Raw genomic sequence first — 25,715 nt, 5'->3', positions numbered from 1 at the left:
AAATATGGCAATATCGCGAAATGATCAAGTATGACACATAGAATGGATCTGCTATCCCCGTTTAAATAAAAAAAATCATTTCAGTAGGCCTTTAAATTATCACATGTATAACTTTATTTTGAAATCAGTCAGACTTCAATGCTCATTAAGTGAAATTCACAACCATCATACGGTATCAGGCAGCCTGCATTTTTAAAATCCATCCATTTTTCTACCGCTCGTCCTTCTTGGGGTCGCGGAGGTGCTGGAGCCTATCCCAGCTGCATTTGGGCGGAAGGCGGGGTACACCCTGGACAAGTCACCACCTCATCACAGGGCCAACACAGACAGACAGACAACATTCACACTCATGGGAATATTTAGTGTTGCCAATCAACCTGTCCCCAGGTGCATGTTTTTGGAGGTGGGAAAAAGCCAGAGTAGAGGAGTGAATCCATGCAGTCACAGGGAGAACATATATATATATACATATATATACACACACACACACACACACACACACACACACACACACATACACACAATATATATACATACATACATACAATATATATACATATATATATACATACATACATACAATATATATACATACATACAATATATATATACATATACATACATACATACAATATATACATACATACATACAATATATATATATATATATATATATATATATATATATATATATATATATATATATATATATATATATATATATATATATATATATATATATATATATATATATATATATATATATGGGCAGCACGGTGGCAGAGGGGTTAGTGCGTCTGCCTCACAATACGAAGGTCCTGAGTAGTCGTGAGTTCAATCCCGGTCTCGGGATCTTTCTGTGTGGAGTTTGCATGTTCTCCCCGTGACTGCGTGGGTTCCCTCCGGGTACTCCGGCTTCCTCCCACTTCCAAAGACATGCACCTGGGGATAGGTTGATTGGCAACACTAAATTGGCCCTAGTGTGTGGATGTGAGTGTGAATGTTGTCTGTCTATCTGCGTTGGCCCTGCGATGAGGTGGCGACTTGTCCAGGGTGTACCCCGCCTTCCGCCCGATTGTAGCTGAGATAGGCTCCAGCGCCCCCCGCGACCCCGAAGGGAATAAGCGGTAGAAAATGGATAGATAGATAGATAGATAGATATTTATTATAAATATATATATATACCAGCATGAAGAGTACGCCAAGAGAGATCGTTCACTATGGCAGAAACATGCTGAGGCTTTCGTCCAGCAGTGGACTGACAACGGCTGCTGATGATATATATACCGTATTTTTCAGATTATAAGTCGCAGTTTTTTTCAAAGTTTGGCCGTGGGTGCGACATATACTCCGGAGCGACTTATGTGTGAAATTATTAACGCATTACCGTAAAATATCAAATAATATTATTTATCTCATTCGCGTAAGAGACGAAGCAAATGGCAGCAATCGTCACACACACGTCAGCAATTGTCACTCACACGTCAACCAATAAGAATTTGGCGGAGGAGGGTCATGGCAGAAGTGCATTGTGGGTCATGGGATGCTAACTGCTATATGCTACTGCCGTAGCTATTAAAATGGATCACATCAACATTGGCGGTAACTTATAAAAATTGAGAAGGGCTGAACTAAAATGGCACCGAAAAGGAAATCATATACTGCAGATTACAAGCTGGACGTAGTGAAATATGCAGCAGAGAACGGCAATCGAGCAGCAGAAAGAAAGGACATACCAGAGGCGACACTGGGGAGGAAGATTTCATCGGATTTAGCGATCGGGAGTGAAAGATTGTTTGGTAAACGTATAGCATGTTCTATATGTTTTAGTTATTTGAATGACTCTTGCCATGATGTGTTGCGTTAACATACCAGGCATATTCTCAGTTGGTTATTTATGCGTCATATGGCGTACACTTTAAATTGCCTTTCAAATGTCTATTCTTGGTGTTGGATTTTATCAAATACATTTCCCCCAAAAATGTGATTTATACTCCAGTGTGTTCAAAAGTTTGGGGTCACCCAAACAATTTTGTGGAATAGCCTTCATTTCTAAGAACAAGAATAGACTGTCAAGTTTCAGATGAAAGTTCTCTTTTTCTGGCCATTTTGAGCGTTTAATTGACCCCACAAATGTGATGCTCCAGAAACTCAATCTGCTCAAAGGAAGGTCAGTTTTGTAGCTTCTGTAACGACCTAAACTGTTTTCAGATGTGTGAACATGATTGCACAAGGGTTTTCTAATCATCAATTAGCCTTCTGAGCCAATGAGCAAACACATTGTACCATTAGAACACTGGAGTGATAGTTGTTGGAAATGGGCCTCTATACACCTATGTAGCTATTGCACCAAAAACCAGACATTTGCAGCTAGAATAGTCATTTACCACATTAGCAATGTATAGAGTGTATTTCTTTAAAGTTAAAACTAGTTTAAAGTTATCTTCATTGAAAAGTACAGTGCTTTTCCTTCAAAAATAAGGACATTTCAATGTGACCCCAAACTTTTGAACGGTAGTGTATGTTTTTTTCCTTCTTTATTGTGCATTTTTGGCCGGTGCGACGTAAACTCCGGGCTGGGCGATATGGCCTTTTTTTAATATTGCAATATTTTAAGGCAATATCGCGATACACGATATATATCTCGATATTTTGCCTTAGCCTTGAATGAACACTTGATGCATATAATCACAGCAGTATGATGAATCTATGTGTCTACATTAAAACATTTTTCTTCATACTGCATTAATATATGCTACTTTAAAACTTTCATGCAGAGAAGGAAATCACAACTAAAAAACATCACTATTTTTTTCATACGGTGTTGATTTGGAAATGTTTGCCTCGGCATTTTGATGGTGTGGCACCGAACGGAGATGTTGACATGCAGAGTAAGCACTCTTCATTCTCTAGCAGGAGACTTTTCAAATGATGCTACATATTAGCAGTAAAGCTACTTTTTATAGCAACGCTTTCGCCCCACACTTAACAAATTACGGTTGTCTGTTCGACATATTCCCACTTGAAGCCAAACCCCCGCCAGACTATGGACCCCCTGCTGTTTTTTGGGGGAATTAATTATTCCTTCATTTGTTACCAGATTCGCACCTTCTTTCTCTCGTATTACCGCTAGCTTCACAGCTAACGTTAGCCATGCAGCTACCTCTTCGCTCCGCGAGGGCGTATACGTATGTCGTGACAGTATGTGACGTGTGTAGAAGCTGCGCTTGCTGTCTGTGAGAAGGAGAGACAGGAAAAAGCGAGGAGAGCCTGTAGTGTAATGCCAGCAGCTAAAAGCAACTGGGTGAGAACGCATACTCAAATATCACGGCAGGTGAGGCAGGGCCTCACCTGCCTCCCCTGACTGCACGTCACTGATACATACATATTAGGGCTGTGAATCTTTGGGTGTCCCACGATTCGATTCAATATCGATTCTTGGGGTCACGATTCGATTCAAAATCGATTTTTTTTCAATTCCAACATGATTCTCGATTCAAAAACGATTCTCTATTCATTCAATACATAGAATTTCAGCAGAATCTACCCTAGTCTGCTGACATGCAAGCAGAGTAGTAGATTTTTGTAAAAAGCTTTTATAATTGTAAAGGACAATGTTTTATCAACTGATTGCAATAATGTAAATTTGTTTTAACTATTAAATTAACCAAAAATATGACTTATTTTATCTTTGTGAAAATATTGGACAGTGTGTTGTCAAGCTTATGAGATGCGATGCAAGTGTAAGCCACTGTGACACTATTGTTCTTTTTTTTATAAATGTCTAATGATAATGTCAATGAGGGATTTTTAATCACTGCTATGTTGAAATTGTAACTAATATTGATACTGTTGTTGATAATATTCATTTTTGTTTCACTACTTTTGGTTTGTTCTGTGTCGTGTTTGTGTCTCCTTTCAATTGCTCTGTTTATTGCAGTTATGAGTGTTGCTGGGTCGGGTTTGGTTTTGGAATTGGATTGCATTGTTATGGTATTGCTGTGTATTGTTTTGTTGGATTGATTAATTTTAGTTTTTGAGGAGCCCTGATCTAGTGTATGCCACAGCTTAATGTTGCTTTGAGAGCTCCTGCTAGAACTTTTACTTTTCTACCTGGTACCTAATTAAACAACCTTCTGCCTACACGTCACTTGCTTTCTCTGGGTCCCAAAGGCTGCTGTGAGGATTGGTAAATTGATGAAGCCCTGACAAAATCAAATGAATAAATAAATATTTTGAAAATTACTTAAATGTATTAAATCATAAAGTAATGGAATCGATAATTAATTTATTTATTTAATTAATGCATGTAATTTTACATTAAATACATTAATTACACATTTAATAACACATGTATGTATTTAATAACAATTATACATAATTAATGACACATTTAATTAATTACTTAAAAATGTATCTATTTATTACATTTTGTCCCATTTGGCCATTCATTAACTGCATGAACATTGTTATTTGGCAAAAGGTTGAATTTGTGAAAAATTTCTTTGGACCACTAATACTGTGGCCAATTGATGAGTGAACTTAAGGTTGGAGATTGATATTTAGTAAAGAAAACTAGTGATTTACTCAAATATATTCACAGTATCAAAATGACTGCTTAGAAATGCACGTCCTGTCCTAACCTGTAGTGTAAATGCCAGCAGAAGTCAAGGTGCGTTGGAAAGGAGAAATTGCAGCCCCTTTCTCAGCTTTCAATTGGGCAACCGATTTCTGTTTCAGTGGTGGTGGAACAGTCTTGGGGAGGGGAGCCGGGAACATATTCTGGCCATCCTGTGTGTGCACCAGAAAAATGTAATAGTGTGAGAATGGATGACAAAATTAGCACAGCAGTTTTTCGTGAGAGAGAAACATCAATATCAATTTGCATTGTGTACAGTGCTGTAGGTAGATACTGCCTGGAGGGTGAGGATACTTTAAATACTAACATAACAAACAAATGGCAATCAAGAAACACTTAGCAGTGGTTTTGAAAGACAACGTTGAGGTTGCATGCTTTGACTGCCATAAACAATGTGTCAAAGGCATTGTACTTGGAAAAAGTCAGTTATACAGCATACATAACATTCTTGCTGGTGAAATAATGGCAGTGGGATATTGGCAGAGTATATTAGCATGAGAGCATCTCATGCCAGGAGCCGAGAACGAGCGCCAGCAGAAATGAAGACGATTACAAACTAAACCCACCTTCATCACGAGCGTCCCGCGGATGACGTGATCCATTGTTCCATAGTCAAAATCTTCTTTGGGCTCGTAGTGGAAGTATTCTTTGTCAGGGCTAATGGCTTTCAGCAGCTTCAGTACATTGTTGGAGTAGAGGGTGCTGGCTTGGGTGGCCATGCGGCTGGGCAGGTCCGTGTAGCCGATATGGGTGACGTTCTTATCCAGAAAGGCAATACCAATGCATTGTTAAATACTGATCAAATTAACTCGTCAAGGAGAGAACCTATCACCTTGTGAACGTAAAGCTCTCCAGGATGTGTGGTCTCAATGTTTCCCCCAGCCTCTGCAGCCAGATCCACTACCACAGAACCGTCCTTCATGGACTCCACAAATTCCTTCTTAATCAGAATGGGAGCCCTCTTTCCTAAACACAGGACATAAGAAACTTGGTCAAACAGGAAGTCAGGAAAGGCCTGAACAGATGTTGGTGTCAGTCCTGTCCAGGCTGGTGCCTGTTTTTATTCCCCCTGGCATAAACACATTTGTTTAATGACTACAGGGGGCCACATGATTATGGTGACCGGTCACTTGTCATGTCATGTCATGCTCTGCAGGTGTTTGCTTGTTCTACTTTGATGGACTGAATTGCCTCACAGATAAAATTAAAATTTGTTTGTGCTAAAATTCTATTCACCTTCATCATAGTTGTAGTTTGGTTTAACAGCATCACATTCTCGTCCATTCATAAAAGCCTGTTAGGGTAATGGCTAACATAGCATCGCTTCCAACGCCGTCATCATGACCAATTTAAGGTCATATTTCTAAAATGACCATACTATTTAAGTTTATATCATAGCCAAACCTTTTCCCCAAAGATACAATGTCTAAAAAACATTTTTCATCGTTTTTGCCCAATATTGTCTTTTGTCAATTAATGTCAAAGCGGCACAACAGTTTTGAATTGGCTTCACTGTAGTAGGAGGTATCGAACACTTTTCTTCCCCCTTGGACATAACTTGTTTTTTTATCCATTATCCATTTTTATATAAACTTTGGACATTAGCTGGAATTTAAACACTTGACTATTGATCATATTGGATTGAACTGAATTGTAAATATAAATGTAGTCTTTTTGTTTATAGTTTATACGTGATTATTTTAAAGTAGATACAAATGTTTACAAAACTTGTAAAATATTAATAATACATTATTTATTCTAATTATAAACATACTTGAACTGTATTTGTGTTTGTTGTGTCTTTTATGCATACACTCAGGCTCCCATAGCCAAATCTACTTCTGGTCGTAAAGAGTAATACAGTAAACCCTGGTTAATTTTTCTATTTTCCTCAAAGTAGGAATTATTAATTAACATTTTAACATTAACAAAGCCCTCTAGACATTATTAATACCCACATAGTTAGCTTTACAAGCCACAAACTTCGAAGTGGGATGTGGGAAAAAAAAGGGATGACTGTATATTACAACACTCACTGGGCTGCAGTCAGCGCTATAGTTCCTAGCTTGTTGTATGAGTAATATTAAAGACCAAAATGGGGCCACAAACAAAATCTTGTTTAGGGCCACAAAAATACTAGGACGAACCCTGGCTGTAGAACACTTCTTACCCCGAGTCAGCTGGAATGAATCTAAAACAAAATACTGCCGAAATCCGAAAGACTAACCTGGAATTAGGGCAGTGCTGATGAGAATGTCGACGTCTTTGCACTGCTTGGCGAATAGCGCCATCTCCGCCTCAATAAACTCTTTGGACATTTCTTTGGCGTAGCCTCCGACTCCCTCGCCAGACTCTTCGATTTGCACTTCTAAAGGCTCTGCCCCGAAGGACTTGAATTGTTCCAGAGCTGCTGGTCTGAAAGTCATGAAACAGTCAGTTATTTATTTACAAGTACAAACGGTGAGCCAGGCTTAAAAGCTTCTACCGAGTGTCAAATCCTCGCACTATTGCTCCCATGGATTTGGCTGCTCCTGCTGCTGCTAAACCAGCCACACCTCCTCCAATGACAAGGACCTGAAGACAGCAAAAATCCATGTGGACCACATACTTTTAAAATGTTTCACAGTTGAAATGAGACAACAATTGAAAGTCTTGTTTACCTTAGCTGGTGGTACTTTTCCTGCAGCAGTGATCTGACCAGTAAAGAACCGACCAAAGTGGTTGGCAGCCAGAACCACAGCTTTGTACCTACAAACCAAAAGCTCAAATAATCAACAGAACTGATGAACAAACGCGTCTGAATTAAGGTCACAACATTATGGACACCTACATAATCTAATGAAAGCTGTATAAATAAAATCCTTATTTTGCAATGACTACGAAGGTACAAGTGAAAACCATATCCTGTAAGCAGCAGTGGATTGTTGTTCACAATAATAGATTTAGAATAGTCTGGTCTTTTCAAATGCGCAAAACCCTTCCATTGATCTCATCAGAGTGTGTACCTAATGAAGTGCCAACAAAGTATCTTTTCTCTTCCCCTCACCCAGCGATGTTGGCCATGGAGCTGAGAGCGTCGTAGCCTTGAGCGATGGTGACTCTGGGCACTTGATCCATGGCTAACACTGTGCTTTTCCTCTCCGACAGCTTCTTCAGCAGCTCTGGATTCTGAGCCGGATAGACGAAGCTCACCAGAGTGGACATTGTCTTTAGGAGGTCGACCTCTGTCAAACTGGGGGCCCGGACCTAGAGGAAAAGAGATCTCAGTACTTTAATGTGTACACATACAGAGAGGTGTCCAAACTTATTTATTTTTTGTCTGTATTTCTATTACAACAAACATGAAAACAAAGAGAAAGAAAAGAAAAAAAAGAAAGAAAGGAACCTTCGACACGAAGGAACTTTTGTGGGGCATATTTGTGCCAAATAAAGCTGATCAGTGAAACTATCTTGCAATGTTTTTACTCAGCCGTAGTTAATAAACTATATTTTTTTATTATGTTTTTAGAACTTCGTTTTGATACACAAAGCTACAAGAAGTGGACATCCATCCATCCATCCATCTTCCTCCGCTTATCCGAGGTCGGGTCGCGGGGGCAGCAGCCTAAGCAGGGAAGCCCAGACTTTCCTCTCCCCAGCCACTCCGTCCAGCTCTTCCCGGGGGGTCCCGAGGCGTTACCATGCCAGCCGGGAGACATAGTCTTCCCAACGTGTCCTGGGTCTTCCCCATGGCCTCCTACCGGTCGGACGTACCCTAAACACCTCCCTAGGGAGGCGTTTGGGTGGCATCCTGACCAGATGCTCGAACCACCTCATCTGGCTCCTCTCGATGTGGAGGAGCAGCGGCGTTACTTTGAGCTCCCCCCGGTTGGCAGAGCTTCTCACCCTATCTCTAAGGGAGAGCCCTGCCACCCGGCGGAGGAAACTCATTTCGGCCGCTTGTACCCATGATCCTGTCCTTTCGGTCATAACCCAAAGCTCATGACCATAGGTGAGGATGGGAACATAGATCAACCGGTAAATTGAGAGCTTTGCCTTCCGGCTCAGCTCCTTCTTCACCACAACGGATCGATACAGCGTCCGCATTACTGAAGACGCCGCACTGATCCGCCTGTCGATCTCACGATCCACTCTTCCCTCACTCGTGAACAAGACTCCCGAGGTACTTGAACTCCTCCACTTGGGGCAGGGTCTCCTCCGCAACCCGGAGATGGCACTCCACCCTTTTCTGGGCGAGAACCATGGACTCGGACTTGGAGGTGCTGATTCTCATTCCAGTCGCTTCACACTCAGCTGCGAACCGATTCAGTGAGAGCTGAAGATCCTGGCCAGATGAAGCCATCAGGACCACATCATCTGCAAAAAGCAGAGACCTAATCCTGCAGCCACCAAACCGGATCCCCTGTCCATAAAAGTTATGAACAGAATCGGTGACAAAGGGCAGCCTTGGCGGAGTCCAACCCTCACTGGAAACGTTTCCGACTTACTGCTGGCAATGCGGACCAAGCTCTGACACTGATCATACAGGTAGCAGACCGCCACAATCAGACAGTCCGATACCCCATACTCTCTAAGCACTCCCCACAGGACTTCCCGAGGGACACGGTCGAATGCCTTCTCCAAGTCCACAAAGCACATGTAGACTGGTTGGGCAAACTCCCATGCACCCTTAAGGACCCTGCCGAGAGTATAGAGCTGGTCCACAGTTCCACGACCAGGACGAAAACCACACTGTTCCTCCTGAATCCGAGGTTCGACTATCCGGCGTAGCCTCCTCTCCAGTACACCTGAATAGACCTTACCGGGAAGGCTGAGAAGTGTGATCCCACGATAGTTAGAACACACCCTCCGGTTCCCCTTCTTAAAAGAGAGGAACCACCACTCCGGTCTGCCAATCCAGAGGTACCGCCCCCGATGTCCATGCGATGCTGCAGAGTCTTGTCAACCAAGACAGCCCCACAGCATCCAGAGCCTTAAGGAACTCCGGGCGGATCTCATCTACCCCTGGGGCCTTGCCACCGAGGAGCTTTTTAACTACCTCAGCAACCTTAGCCCCAGAAATAGGAGAGCCCACCACAGACTCCCCAGGCACTGCTTCCTCATAGAAAGACGTGTTGGTGGGATTGAGGAGGTCTTCGAAGTATTCCCTCCACCGATCCACAACATACGCAGTCGAGGTCAGCAGAACACCATCCTCACCATACACGGTGTTGATAGTCCACTGCTTCCCCTTCCTGAGGCGGCGGATGGTGGTCCAGAATCGCTTCAAAGCCGTCCGGAAGTCGTTTTCCATGGCTTCCCCGAACTCCTCCCATGTCCGAGTTTTTGCCTCCGCGACCGCTGAAGCCGCACACCGCTTGGCCTGTTGGTACCTGTCCGCTGCCTCACGAGTCCTATGAGCCAAAAGAACCCGATTGGACTCCTTCTTCAGCTTGACGGCCTCCCTCACCGCCGGTGTCCACCAACGGGTTCTAGGATTACCGCCACGACAGGCACCAACTACCTTGCGGCCACAGCTCCAATCAGCCGCCTCGACAATAGAGGCGCGGAACATGGTCCACTCGGACTCAATGTCCAGCACCTCCCTCGTGACATGTTCAAAGTTCTTCCGGAGGTGGGAATTGAAACTCTCTCTGACAGGAGACTCTGCCAGACGTTCCCAGCAAACTCTCACAATACGTTTGGGCCTGCCAGGTCTGTCCGGCATCCTCCCCCACCATCGCAGCCAACTCACCACCAGGTGGTGATCGGTAGAAAGCTCCGCCCCTCTCTTCACCCGAGTGTCCAAAACATGAGGCCGCAAATCCGATGACACAACTAAAAAGTCGATCATGGAACTGCGGCCTAGGGTGTCCTGGTGCCAAGTGCACATATGGACACCCTTATGTTTGAACATGGTGTCCATTATGGACAATCCGTGATGGGCACAAAAGTCCAATAACAAAACACCACTCAGGGTTCAGATCCGGGCGGCCATTCTTCCCAATCACGCCTCTCCAGGTTTCACGGTCGTTGCCAATATGAGCGTTGAAGTCCCCCAGTAGAACGAGAGAATCACCCGGGGGAGCACTCTCAAGTACTTCCTCGAGTGTATCCAAAAAGGGTGGGTACTCTGAGCTGCCGTTTGGCACGCAAGCGCAAACCACAGTCAGGACCCGTCCCCCCCCACCCGAAGGCGGAGGGAAAGTACCCTCTCGTCCACTTAGTTGAACTCCAACGTGCAGGCTCTGAGCCGGGGGGGCAACAAGAATTGCCACCCCAGCCCGTCGCCTCTCACTGCTGGCAACGCCAGAGTGGAAGAGAGTCCAGCCCCTCTCGAGAGAAATGGTTCCGGAGCCCTTGCTGTGCGTCCGACTATATCTAGCCGGAACTTCTCCACCTCGCGCACTAGCTCAGGCTCCTTCCCCCCCAGCGAGGTGACGTTCCACGTCCCAAGAGCTAGCTTCTGTAGCCGAGGATCGGACCGCCAAGTGCCCTGCCTTCAGCTTCCGCCCAGCTCACATTGCACCCGACCTCTATGGCCCCTGCTATGGGTGGTGAGCCCATTGGAGGGGGTACCCACGTTGCCTCTTTGGGCTGTGCCCGGCCGGGCCCCATGAAGACCGTCCCGGCCACCAGGCGCTCGCCATCGTGCCCCACCTCCGGGCCTGGCTCCATAGGGGGGCCCCGGTGACCCGCGTCCGGGCGAGGGAAATCTGGGTCCTTTGTTTTTATTCTTCATGGAGGTCTTCGAGCTGCTCTTTGTCTGATCCCTCACCTAGGACCGGTTTGTCTTGGGAGACCCTACCAGGGGGCATAAAGCCCCCGGACAACATAGCTCCTAGGATCATTGGGACACGCAAACTCCTCTACCACGGTAAGGTGGCAGCTCAGAGACAGACAGATTCTTTTAAACGTTCTTTTTTTTTTTTTTTACTTTGTTGGACAAATGTGAAATACAGGCGGCAGTACACTAGTGTAATGAATGTAAATGACATCAAACATTAACTATTTACTTTATTACATGTTGTAAAAGTAGTCAGTGACACTCCATTTTAAGGCTGCAGCTAACGGTTATTTTTCTATCGATTAATCTATAGATTATTTTTTTTCGATTAATCGGTTAATCTATAGATTTTTTTCGATTAATCTATAGATTATTTTTCCTTTTACCGATTATTTTTTATTCAAAATGAAGATGAAAAAATAAATGTAGGCCCGTTTTTTCAAAAGGCATGGCTTTTATTTACAAAACAAAAGAAGTATGGCCACTCAGTCAACATTGACAACAACATGACTAAATATTCTGTAACAATGTAAACATTTAAAACTTTTAACATTTAACAAAATTAAAAGTAGCTTATTTGCTTTTTAATGTGCAAATATAAAAGTCAACATCCAGTGCAAAACTTAATATTCTGCAATAGTATAAGCATTTCAAAAGTAAAAGTATTGCTTATTTTGCTTTAAAATGTGCAAAAATAAAGATAAACATCCAATACAAAAAAGTGCAAAACGAAATATTCTGTAACAACAGTGTAAACATTTCAACAAAAGTGAAAGTATTGCTTATTTGCTAAAATGTGCAAAAATAAAGATAAACATCCAATACAAAAAAGTGCCAATCTAAATATTCTGGAGCACTGTTAACATTAACTATTGCTTTTAAAATGTGCAAAATAAACATCCAGTCCAACACAGTACACAATAACCAATTCTACTCATTCCAGTGAGTGACTAACAGTTGTAATGAAGAAAGGTTAGCATGTCTACATGCTCTGCTTCTTTTCTTGTTTACAATATTCCCAGCAGCTGAAAATAGGTGCTCAGAAGGGGTCGATGTGGCTGGAACTGAGAGGTAATTAGCCTTCACCTCAAACCAGGACTGCGAGTGAGCTGAGCTGCAGTTTAAGTTTCTAGAAGGTCAACGGACTCATAGTGATGTTACTAGTAGTTGACTGGGAGGTGTTTATTATCATTTGGGGAGAGTCCGCTGCCTGATGCTCACCTGCTAAACATCTATCTGTAGGGATGTGCGTATCGATCCTGTGGTATCGATATATCGATACTCACACGCTACTCATTTGGCATCACTTTTCTGAAAAAAGTATCGATATATAAACCAAAAAACGGCGTGTGGGGGGTGCAAGCATCACTTTCAGATTTTTTTGATGACTTACTTAACTTACTATGTGCTGGGACACCCCTGTACCTGGCAGAGTATAGAGCTGGCCCAGTCACGTGACAGGAGACAGCGAATGAGCGTCACACACAGCCAGCCGACAGCGATGCAGCCAGGCATATCCAGTGTTGTCCAATTGTTGACTTAAAACAGGCATTGTTTTTTTTTTTTTAGTAATGTTTACTGAATATTTTTGTTTAAATGATTATCCTAAATTCAAATAATTTCCACACAGGGGAATTTACTGTCAGTTGAAAATTGCTTGAGTATTTAAAACAAGATAAGAAAGAGATACAATTTGGAGATTGTTCATCTTTGCATTACAGTTTTATTTTTTTCCAAGAAAATCTTGAATATATGATTGAATGTGATTTTGGTTTTAATCTGTAACATGATTTCTTACATTTCGAAAACATTAGCCTATTTAATATTTCATTAATTGCTAATTATATCACAAACTTTAAAAAAATAACTGCAGCTTCTTGCAATTCGGATTTGACTGTTAATTGGAAAGCCCTAATATTTAATTATTATTATATATAATATATAGTTATTATTATATATAATATTTAATTTATTTTTCATATTTATGTTATTTATTTTAATTTTACTTTTATTATATATTGACCATAATAAATGTGGTATAAATGGTCTGTATTTGTCTTGTGATTTGTCTTAAATAATAACAATAGTAATAATATTTTTGACTGACAAAAAATTGCCAATAAGAAATTATTGGTATCGGTATCGATGAAAATGCAAGAAAAAGTATCGGTATCGTATCGAATCCTAAAAGTGTGGTATCGCCCATCCCTACATATCTGCTCCACGCTGAAGCGCTGACTACATGCGCTCTGAATACACACTGCTGATTGGCTGATAATGCTTCGTGTGTACCAATCAGATGGTTGTGTGGGTGGGACAATGCTGCGTGCTGAGACAGAGGCAGAGGAGCGAAGCAGCTTGTTAAGACTTTAGCAGCTAAAGTTAGCTTTAGCTTAGAAACTCGTTCGGTACACCCCCGTGCCGAACCGAAAGCCCCGTACCGAAACGGTTCAATACAAAACACGTACCGTTACACCCCTAGCAAGATACAAATGACACATTCATGTTTTTGTGTAATGATGACAACGTATGCTCGCGCGGACGATTGACTAGTTGATGGTTTTCTTTTCAAATGTTCGTTCATAGCCGTTGTGCTGCTATGATAGGCCATTTCCGCTCGACACAGTGTGCATACAACAACATTATTAGGCCGTTTATTGAAATACTACCACACTTTTGACCACTTTTGGCATGCTTTTCCCCCCTCGCTCGCACCGCTCGCATCGTCTGCTTTGATCGTCTGCTTTGCGGTCCGCCATGACGGTAGTGTGACGTAAATATGCGACGCGTCGACGCACAAAAACGGCGTCGACGTATTTACGTAACCGATGACGTCGACTATGTCGACGCGTCATTTCAGCCTTACTCCATTTGTGTAGTTATAAGTCTCAACCCGAGTGAACAGAATGCTAATGCTAACAAGCTAACGCTAAACTGACGAGTTTGTGTTGTCTGCGTGGGATAAACACTGACATTTATTATTTATATATTGTTATTTACAGCTGAAATGGACCAAAAGGAACCGCCTGACCCTCATTATTTCATAATTTACCGAGAGGACGACTTTCTGACAGTTGGACATTGCGGACAAAAGCCAGACTTTTTATGAACAATTCGGTACACTTTATTTTTTAAAGCATATTATTTCGTATATTGTTGCTTTATATTTAATTTACTTACTTTTAAGTAAAATTACTGATCTAATATTGTCTGTTTATTTACATGGTATGAGTGTAGATGTATATTAAACCACTCCTCCATACGACATCAGCCTGATTTGTATTAATTACCTTGAACTGTGAAATGCGGTGGAAACACAAGCCACACACTTCTACAAACCTATAGTTCCGGGAACTAAAAGTTCATGAACTTTTGGTGAAAAGGGGCCTTTTGTTTACTTCCCGAGACAACCTTTTATACCACAAAGTTCATTGAGCAGGTTCTGTTTGTGACCGTGTGTGTTGACTTTCTGTGTTGGTTGCAGTATATTTGCTCTGTGAGTGGGAAAGGTTGTTTGGATTGGGTCATATAAAATAATGCTATGTTTTCACCATTTCAAACTTAATTTCATGGGCATTGACCTGATATACCAACATTTTCCACAGGAAGGTGGTTAAAATGCAGCAATTAAACTGTGAAATATTTTAAACTAAACTGGACACACCCCGCGGGCTGCATTCTTTTTTTAAACTTGTGATGTCTCGTGCGGCCCGCCGGCGTCTTCAGTCTAGCCCGCGGCCCGTAGTATGGACACCACTGATATAGAGCTATATTTTGTTAGAATGAAAACTACATGGTGCAGGTCTACGAACCTTGAGGACCAAGTCTGATCCAAGGGCTCCTTTGACATCAGTGATGCTGGCGCCTGCTTCTTTGTACTGCTGGTCAGAGAACTTTGATTCCTCGCCAGCTCCACTCTCAACTTGTACTCTGAAGCCTTGTTTGACCAGCGCTTGGACGCCAGCAGGCGATAACGCTACACGGCGCTCATTCTGAAACGTCTCCTTGGGTACGCCAACCACTAATTCCTTGTAGAGCACACCTTGAACACAGATTTAGAACATTATTAAAGCTTTCTGCGAGACCACCACAACGTATACCACACGGCATCCTTTAGAGGTGCTGTTGGCAACTTCCTCACAGTAACATTTTTCAAAGCAAATATTACAAACAAAAACACCACTGGCTTTAATGGTTTAACAGAAAACATTTGTTTGACAAATGACTATATTTTTCACAATTAGGAAGTTTATGTACCGGTAATAAAAATTTGTATCGGCCCAAATAAAATGATTGGTGTCTAGAGCTGACACTCACCCTGTTTCGTCAACACGTACACCGCAGGGACCGAGTGCAGACATACAAAAGCAGTAACGAACAATTTGCATTCATGTTGATATCATGATAGAATACACATTCAGTGACCGCAAACGCTAGCTATCCAAATTGCTATTATTAGGTAAAAACACCCAAAGCTAATGCGCATGCTTGTGTTACGTATGTACATAATTACGTCATTACACACGAGAAGCCGTAAGACGGCGGGATATACTGTGTAAAATACATTTGAAAGTTGGCGCCCTTTAGTGTGTAAATTAAGCAATTAGCCCCTTTAATAGTTTACCATGCTGTGTATGTAAATGTTCCATGTTTACCAAAACAAGAACTTCCCTAGTACTCTTATGTAAAATACAAACCCAAAAACTGTGTTCATTATGCAAAAAATATCAACCACAGGTTATGAATCCAATGGATGCCACAGATAGCATATAGTGCAGAGTGGGTTACGTTAAGTCCAAGGAGAAAAACACTTTTTTGGAATTTTGCCTATCATTTACAATCCTTATGTAAGACAAGAACACAAGTGATTCTTTTTTTAATGCATTCTAAATATTAAATAAATGCGATCAAAGGTCTGCTTACAATGGAGCCAATAGGAGTCGCATTAGTCTGCCTATAAACCTCCTAAAAAATATCCAAACACCTACATTAAGGTTTCATAAATGCTGTAAGTATATACAGTATGTAATGCAGTAACTGGCACATATATAATAACATTTAATATTTACGTATTTTACTAATTTTAAGCCGGTCGTCAACTTGGTCCTTTTGAGGAGCATCATTTGGAAGGTGGACGGAATGAAACAAACATCTCTCGACAATCTTAAAGGAGCCATATGTAATAACTTCATGTCAAGTCATCATTAAATGGCCCTGATATGTCAAAAGCCATTAATAAATCATGTTCTTTTTGAATACCTCTATAACTGATAACAGTAGTTCAGCCGGGATATGCTCATTTCAAAATTAGAATTACAGCCCAGAAATCTTGTTATTGTTTTCATTTCGATGTCCCGCTCTCCACTGTTTGACCAAGTAGAAAGTCCATGAGTGTGTCACATCCTGGTTGCCAGTTACGCACCGCCACCTTCGTCTGGCTACTGCCACTGTTAAAGTTACTAAACATGTCGGACCTTAGTAAATCTAAAACGCGTCGTTACGATTCTAAACTTATTCATCACAAAGCCAGGAACAAAACGAGGATTTGTTGATGCCTTTGAAAGATGGAGATGATTGAAGGCGGAGAATATTTTTTCATCTGACGCCAAACTTGCTAATTTCCTTCTTGATAGGCAATTCAGGCATTTACGTTTTCCTATTACTTGTAATAAATGGAAATGGACATTTCGTATGTAAACTATATTGTCCAATACAGTCTATGATCTTGTCTAACAAAGCTAGTATATTCGTGCAACGAATGCTTAGTGTGATGGTGCTTAGCTCTTAGTGTAATGCTTAGCATGCTAGCCCGGTCAATGACACATCGACATATAGGCTAACGGGGGAAATATATGCCTGTTAGCCTGTATGTCGATGTGTATTCAAACTGACAGGGCAAATATATAATTTCGACAAATAAAACCTATGTGGATATGGGTAGTGTCAGTGCCTATTTCGTTCTCAATATGCTGATATTCTGAGGAAATGGGTTCCAACATTAGCACTGCTGTCATCATGGCAAAGTGAAAATGGAGACAGCAACTCACATGATAAAATAATTCCTCATTCGTGTAGCCTATAGGCATACATTGGTAAAATGTCTCCTCTTTAGTTTTGAGCGTACATTAGGCTGCTAAGTATGCTCTACTTATTTTCACCAGGATGACCATTGCTAGCGTTGGTTGTAGTTTGTTTTAGTCTTTGTTTTCTGATAGTACTGACAATAACCATATGATTGCCATTTGTTGTGATATTGTACGCAGGCATGACGTACTTTTTCCTGAAAATAGCCTAATTTCTGTGTAAAATGTTTTGGTTAGAGACTTGTTATTGACAAAACGCTTGTCTATTCAGCTATTATGGTCCCAGCACCTCAACCCCTAGTAAGAGGCTGTGGAAGTTTGAAGTTCCTTGGAGCCGCCCAGTCGATTGAGCTGGATTCGGCTGAGTATCTGGCAACCTCAGTCAGGGAGAGGGGAGTGGACTACAGAATTATGACTGTGATTGCAGTACCATTTTTGGCCACGTTATTACATATGGCTCCTTTAAATCCATTGTCAGAAGAGAGATAGCGGCTTTTATGGAACCATTCGAAAGCATTCTGTCGTCCCATAGCTAGGCCATTGCTAGCCTGGAGCTCGCTGCTAATGCTTGCGCTAACAAGCTAACAGACCTCCGTGCTAACGTCAACAAACTGCCACCGTGTCTCCTCTCTAAAAAAAATTTATGGAATAATAACTGAGTGGTGGGCCTCCCTGAGAGCTCTGAGGGCCCCCGTCTGACTGAGTTTACTGCTCAGTTCTTGCAGGATGTGCTGAAGCTCGACAACAAGCCCATGTTGGGTTGTGCTCACCGGACCCTGCCCGCTAGGCCTAAAATGGCGAACCTTCATCAGCCGCTCTTTGTATGAGTCAATATTTTTCAAGTCCAGAACCAGATTCTACGACGGGCAGGTGAGGCTTCTCCGTTATCCTATACGGGCAAGAGGATTTCAATTTTTCCCGACTTCACTCCGGCCATAGTTTGGAAATGAGCCGCCTTTTTTTCGGTGAAGAAAAAGCTACATTCATGTCCCAATGTGAAGTTTGGACTTCCTGGCGACGTTGCAGATCCAACGCCCAGACTCACAGATTCAAGGACCCAGTAAAATTTTTTGGCAAAAAATATCAAAATGGGAGTTGTACCGGACTCCGTCTAAGAGGCACACTAACATGCTTGCTGATTGCTGCTATCAAGACCTTAAAGACTGCAAATCCCAAGAGCATAATATACCTTATCTGGATACTTGTTGGACTTGTTGTTCCTCACTCAGATAGTGTTCTTACTGGGTTTGCGCTGGACTTGTTTTTGTTAACATGACTACTATTTGACTTTGTGAAAGTCTTGCCTTGCTTATTGATTTTGTTGTGCTTAACTCAGACAGTGTTGTTTCTATGGTTACTCTTTGTTCGTTTTGTCAAAATGACAACGATTCAAGTGAGTACTGTATATAACAGCTCTTTGTTGATAGTAAGCTGTAACTATATGGCATTTTTTCTTTCTTTTTTTAGTTTGAACATTTACAGTGCACTTCACTTGTTACAACATGTCACATTTCCAACGCCCACGGTGCAGTTTGTTTTTTCACCGCTGCTTAGTGTAATGGAGGCGTAATGGAGAGAGGCTACGGGCACCCTGTTCGGAGGGATACTTCGGCATGTGGTTTGGGGTTGGGGTGGGAGTTGTTTGTGTGTTTTCCTTTTGTTTACATCAGTCAAATTTACCTTTTTATTTTCTTATGTTATTATTATTTTATTTTATTTTGCACAGGGTTTACTGCTGGTGCCTCACAATAAGAAGGTATTGGGTTCACTTCCAAGCTTGGAGTCTTTCTGTGTGGCGTTTGCATGTTCTCCCCGTGACTACATAGGATCCCTTCAGGTACTCCGGCTTCCTCCCACCTCCAAAGACGTGCACCTGGGGATAGGCTGATTGGCAACACTAAATTGACCCTAGTGTGTGAATATGAGTGTGAATGTTGTCTGTCTATCTGTGTTGTCTCTGCGACGAGGTGGCGACTTGTTCAGGGTGTACCCCGCCTTATGCGTTAGAAAATAGATGGATGGATGCTATTATTTTCGAGTTCTACCACAGATTTGCAATCTTGTGTTCTGTGTATTTGATGCTGGCATTTCGCTGTGACATTACCTAACCTAACAACGACATACTGTTGATGTGGCATTAGGTTCACTAGTTTTAACTGTAAGGAATATAATAACCCTATAAAGCCAGGTAAGGTGCAACACCATCTTCGCCATATGGGTGCTAATGTCATCTTTCTGCAGGAAACTTATCTTAAACCTGCTGACCACTTGAAGTTGAGACAGGGTAGGACAGATCTTTCATTCTTCATTTTTGGGTAAATCGAAGGGTGCTACTATTCTGCTGCATAAATATGTTCTTTTTGTACTATCAAACAATATTTCTGACCCCAATGTTGTCATCATTCGTCAAATTTCAAACATTGCAGTAGCCCTCGTAAATGTTTATGCGACAATTATGATGATAACTTTTTCAAACGCCTTTCTCTGAAGCTCCCTGATTTGTCAATATACTATTTAATATTAGGAGGAGACTTTAACTGTTGGCTTGATCCCCAGCTTGATCACTCGTCACCCAAAACTTGTCGACCACCAAGATCGGCTAAGGTAATCCAGTCTTTTCTGTCTCAGATGTCTGGCGCTTTATAAATCCTATTAAAAAGCAATATTCATTATTTTCTCACATCCATCAGACCTTCACCCATGCTGATTACTTTTTAATTGATAAAGTACTTTCATCTATACCGACATGCAATTATGATTCAATTGTTATCTCAGATCAGGCTCCAATTTTAATGGATATACGCTTTAAAAACCTAACAATGCCGTGAAAATTTTACACGATTACTCTTATATGAGGACTTTATGCATTTTGTTTCGCGTCAAATAAATTTCTTTATACTCTTGAACAAGACCCCCGGAGTGTCGGCCTCTGTGTTTTGGAAGATGCTGAAGGCGTACATTAAGGGGGTGATAATTTTTTATACGAATGAGAAAAGACTCTGGAAGAATAAATTGACTAAGCTGACTCAACGAATATCCTCGCTAGACAACTCTTACGCTGTCTCTCAAAACCCAGATGTTTACGAGGAAAGGCTCTTTCTAAGGGCAGAACTGATTGTTCTTACATCAGATCGCGCCACAGAACAAATATTCTGCTTAAGACCCCAGTTCTTTGAACATGATGATGAATCATAAGGCCAGCAAATTATGTGTGCATCAATTATGCCAGATATCGGCACCCCATCATATTACGCTGATTCAAACTGATTCAAACTGATTCAGGCGTAACCACTGACCTTGAGATAAATAACATATTTAAGGATTTTTTTACATCCCTATACTCGTCTGCTCAATGTTTTACCCCTGAGCTGGATTATTTTTTTATTAATATGGACATCCCCTCAGTTCATCTGTCCACTGTGATGGAATTGGAGGGACCAGTCACTGTTGCAGAACTGAATGTTTCAGCATTATCACTACAAAACGGTAAATCTTCAGGACCAAGTTTGCTCCTTTATTATTGGATATGTACAATGAATCATTTAAATATGGCCACCTCCCACAATTGTTTAACCAAGGGTCAATTTCTCTCCTTATGAAAAAAGACAAAGATCCATCTTTTTGCACTTCATATCGTCCTATTAACCTGTTGAATGTGGATTTTAAATTATTGTTTTAACTGCTAGCTTTACATCTTGACACTATTCTTCCTTCTATTATTAATACAGATCAAACTTGGTTCATTTGAAATAGGCACTCTTTTTCTGATCTTTGACGTATTCTCAATATATTGTACAATGTGCCTGCTTCCAACACACAAGAGGCAGTGATATTACTGGATGCGGAAAAGGCTTTTGACAGGGAGGAGTGGAATTATCTATTTTATGTCCTTGGGTGATTTGGCTTTGGTAATAGTTTTATTTCTGGATTAAGCTTCTCTATTCATGCCCAGTGGTCTCGGTCAGCACATATATTATTCAATCCCAATACTTTCGCCTCTATTGTTCACGTGGCAGGGCTGTCCTATATGCCAATTGTTTTTTGCTCTTGCCATTGAGCCTCAATAGTGTCAATTTTCAAATGTCAATAGCGCTTCGCGCCAATCCGCTTACTTACAGGTGTATGTAGCCACATCTCTACGCAGATGACTTTTTCTTATATGTCGCCAACCTCTTTGTATCAGTCTCGGCTGCCCTAAGTACTCTTCAAGCATTTGGTCATGTGTCTGGTTACAAATTAAACTTGGGTGAAAGTGAAATATTTCCTATAAACTCTGCTGCTAAGAAATATCCTATGCACAATTGTTCCTTTAAAATTGCCTCGCAAAGTTTCAAATACTTGGGTGTCCAGGTTACGTGAACGCTTGCAGAGTTTTATAAAGCTAACATTGCTCCAATGTTGTCCAAAATCCAGGGAGACTTTGAACTCTGGTCTTTACCTAATTTATCTACAGTGGCCCGTGTCAACTCTGTTAAGATGAATGTACGATTTTCCTTTCTGTTCCAATGCATACCACCTGTTTTCCCACTGCCCTTCTTCCTAAATTAGATAGCTAAATTCTAGCTAAATTCTAGTTTTCATTTGGAATAAGAATAATTACAGGTTACGTAAATAGAATTTGCAAAGATCTGGCTCACCCTGCCATTCACTCAAATACTTTTTCTTTCCCAAAAAATATAATCGTAAAAGCCTCATTAAGGATCTGGTTTCAGTTTAAGCGCTATTTTGGTTTACCGACTACTTCAATCAATCAATCAATCAATGTTTATTTATATAGCCCTAAATCACAAGTGTCTCAAAGGGCTGTACAAGCCACAACGACATCCTCGGTACAGAGCCCACATACGGGCAAGGAAAAACTCACCCCAGTGGGACGTCGGTGAATGACTATGAGAAACCTTGGAGAGGACCGCATATGTGGGTAACCCCCCCCCCCTCTAGGGGAGACAGAAAGCAATGGATGTCGAGTGGATCTGACATAACATTGTGAAAGTCCAGTCCACAGTGGATCCAACACATCAGCGGGAGTCCAGTCCACAGCGGGGCCAACAGGAAACCATCCCGAGCGGAGACGGGTCAGCAGCGCAGAGATGTCCCCAACCGATGCACAGGCTAGTGGTCCACCCGGGGTCCCGACTCTGGACAGCCAGCACTTCATCCATGGCCACCGGACCTATGCAACTCCCCCTCGCAAGGGACAGGGGAGAAGAGGAGAGAAGAAAAGAAACGGCAGATCAACTGGTCTAAAAAAGGGGGGTCTATTTAAAGGCTAGAGTATACAAATGAGTTTTAAGATGGGACTTAAATGCTTCTACTGAGGTAGCATCTCTAACTGTTACCGGGAGGGCATTCCAGAGTACTGGAGCCCGAATAGAAAATGCTCTATAGCCCGCAGACTTTTTTTTGGCTCTGGGAATCACTAATAAGCCGGAGTTCTTTGAACGCAGATTTCTTGTCGGGACATATAGTACAATACAATTGGCGAGATAGGCTGGAGCTAAACCGTGTAGTATTTTATACGTAAGTAGTAAAACCTTAAAGTCGCATCTTAAGTGCACAGGAAGCCAGTGCAGGTGAGCCAGTATAGGCGTAATATGATCAAACTTTCTTGTTTTTGTCAAAAGCCTTGCAGCCGCATTTTGTACCAACTGTAATCTTTTAATGCTAGACATAGGGAGACCCGAAAATAATACGTTACAGTAATCGAGACGAGACGTAACGAACGCATGAATAATGATCTCAGCGTCGCTAGTGGACAAGATGGAACGAATTTTAGCGATATTACGGAGATGAAAGAAGGCCGTTTTAGTAACACTCTTAATGTGTGACTCAAACGAGAGAGTTGGGTCGAAGATAATACCCAGATTCTTTACTGAGTCGCCTTGTGTAATTGGTTGTCAAATGTTAAGGTGGTATTATTAAATAGATGTTGGTGTCTAGCAGGACCGATAATCAGCATTTCCGTTTTCTTAGCGTTGAGTTGCAAAAAGTTAGCGGACATCCATTGTTTAATTTCATTAAGACACGCCTCCAGCTGACTACAATCCGGCGTGTTGGTCAGCTTTAGGGGCATGTAGAGTTGAGTGTCATCAGCATAACAGTGAAAGCTAACACCGTACTTGCGTATGATGTCACCCAGCGGCAGCATGTAAATACTAAAGAGTGCAGGGCCAATAACCTAACCCTGGGGAACTCCGCACGTTACCTTGACATAGTCCGAGGTCACATTGTTATGGGAGACGCACTGCATCCTGTCAGTAAGATAAGAGTTAAACCAAGACAAGGCTAAGTCTGACATACCAATACGTGTTTTGATACGCTCTAATAAAATATTATGATCGACGGTATCGAAAGCGGCGCTAAGATCAAGAAGCAGCAACATAGATGACGCATCAGAATCCATCGTTAGCAATAGATCATTAGTCATTTTTGCGAGGGCTGTCTCCGTAGAGTGATTTGCCCTGAAACCGGATTGAAAAGGTTCACAGAGATTGTTAGTCACTAAGTGTTCATTTAGCTGCTGTGCAACAATTTTTTCGAGAATTTTGGAAATAAACGGAAGGTGGGAGACCGGTCGGTAGTTTACCATGAGGTCAGGATCGAGGTTAGGTCTTTTGAGCAGAGGATGAATAACCGCTTTTTTGAATGCTAGGGGAACAGTGCCGGAGGAAAGTGATAAGTTTATAATATTTAACACTGATGGACCTAATAATACAAACAGTTCCTTGATAAGTTTCCCACGAAGTGGGTCAAGTAAACATGTTGTTTGTTTTATCCCACTTACACGCTGTAATAATTCCTCTAATGTTATTTCATCAAAAATAGAGAGACTATTTTGGAGGGCAGTGTCCGTCGTATATACAGTCGTATTTGTGTTAATAGAACCCAGTTGTAGCTGGGATGCGTTGTCTTTAATCTCCTTTCTAATGAGTTCAATTTTCTTATTAAAGAAATTCATAAAATCATCTGCCGAGTGGGTGGAGCTACTGGGAGGAGTCCCTTGTTGGGTTAGCGATGCTACTGTACTAAACAGAAATTTAGGATCGTTTTTGTTGAGGCGGATGAGATTTGAGTAGTATTTAGCTTTAGCTAAGGTAAGCATGCGTTTATAAGTTATTAAACTATCACTCCATGCTTGATGGAAAACCTCAAGTTTAGTCGCGCGCCATTTGCGTCCCAGTTTTCTACATGATAATTTATGAGCTCTAATTTCTTCTGTAAACCATGGGGTGCGCCTTTTAGGGGCCCTTTTTTGCTTTAGCGGTGCTATACTATCAATAATTTCGCGCAAGGCATCGTCAAAGGTGTTAGTGAGGTTATCAATAGAGCCGACATAATTTGGGAATGGTGCCATTACCGAAGGCAGTAGGTCAGCAAGAGTCATCGTTGTGACAGCATTAATGTTGCGGCCGCTATAGCAGTTATTATTATTATTAGCTTGTTGACAATGAGTCAAAACTTCAAATTTTATAAGGTAATGATCGGACATTACTTTAGTATATGGAAGTATCATAACTTTGGAGGTGGTGATACCCCTGACAAGCACTAGATCTATTGTATTACCGTTGCGATGCGTGGGTTCATGTATTATTTGTGTAAGACCACAGCTATCAATTATGGTTTGGAGCGCCACGCACTGAGGGTCCGATGGGGTATTCATATGGATATTAAAGTCCCCCATTATGATTATATTGTCGGCCTGCGTCACTAGATCAGCAACGAACTCTGAGAATTCACTGATAAAGTCCGAATAGGGCCCAGGGGGGCGATAGACTACTTCTAGTCTTGCAACCATCAATGCTAATAATGCTTTCCCTCCCTCTCTTATAGATAGTGCCTTTTTAAGGTGGTCAAGTCTGGGAATGTATACATTGACAACACTTTTGCCTCTTTTCATCAATTTTGTTATACATTTTCAGTCCCTAAGCAACATTTCTATAGGTAGTTACAGATCCACAGTTTAGTTCGCAGTACTTTCCCGAGGTTCCCGGATTTACCGACTGACAGTGTTAGATTAGTTTTTGACACCACTTCCGACTTTAAAAGGCTCAATTACACGTATCTATAACCAATTTTTTATTTTACGGCCTGAGTCTTTGACTTCAATTAAGTCACTCTGGGAGAGGGGATTTAGGTATAAATAATCCTCTAAGTGAGGGGTGTCCAAACTATGGGGCGTCTTTAATTTTCCCCGCAAGACGTCATGAGTTCAATAAGGAAACTGACC

The 25,715-nt window shown here is 41.7% G+C and overlaps 1 protein-coding gene across 1 annotated transcript in view; it reads right to left on the bottom strand.

Annotated features, from left to right (window-relative positions):
- Positions 1 to 25,715, bottom strand: part of LOC133640541 (NAD(P) transhydrogenase, mitochondrial-like) — a 57,279-nt gene that overhangs the window by 27,956 nt on the left and 3,608 nt on the right. Inside the window, exons 3-10 of the mRNA XM_062034021.1 lie at positions 15,218 to 15,447; positions 7,686 to 7,885; positions 7,300 to 7,387; positions 7,125 to 7,213; positions 6,867 to 7,054; positions 5,472 to 5,605; positions 5,206 to 5,397; positions 4,644 to 4,791 (exon numbers count right to left, since the gene is read on the bottom strand). Coding sequence (XP_061890005.1) covers positions 4,644 to 4,791; positions 5,206 to 5,397; positions 5,472 to 5,605; positions 6,867 to 7,054; positions 7,125 to 7,213; positions 7,300 to 7,387; positions 7,686 to 7,885; positions 15,218 to 15,447 — 1,269 coding nt within the window. The remainder of the gene's footprint in view (positions 1 to 4,643; positions 4,792 to 5,205; positions 5,398 to 5,471; positions 5,606 to 6,866; positions 7,055 to 7,124; positions 7,214 to 7,299; positions 7,388 to 7,685; positions 7,886 to 15,217; positions 15,448 to 25,715) is intronic.

Source organism: Entelurus aequoreus, linkage group LG02, assembly GCF_033978785.1.
Source record: "Entelurus aequoreus isolate RoL-2023_Sb linkage group LG02, RoL_Eaeq_v1.1, whole genome shotgun sequence".
NCBI classification, from domain to species: Eukaryota; Metazoa; Chordata; class Actinopteri; order Syngnathiformes; family Syngnathidae; genus Entelurus; species Entelurus aequoreus.
This window is presented reverse-complemented; position numbering and strand designations above follow the sequence as displayed.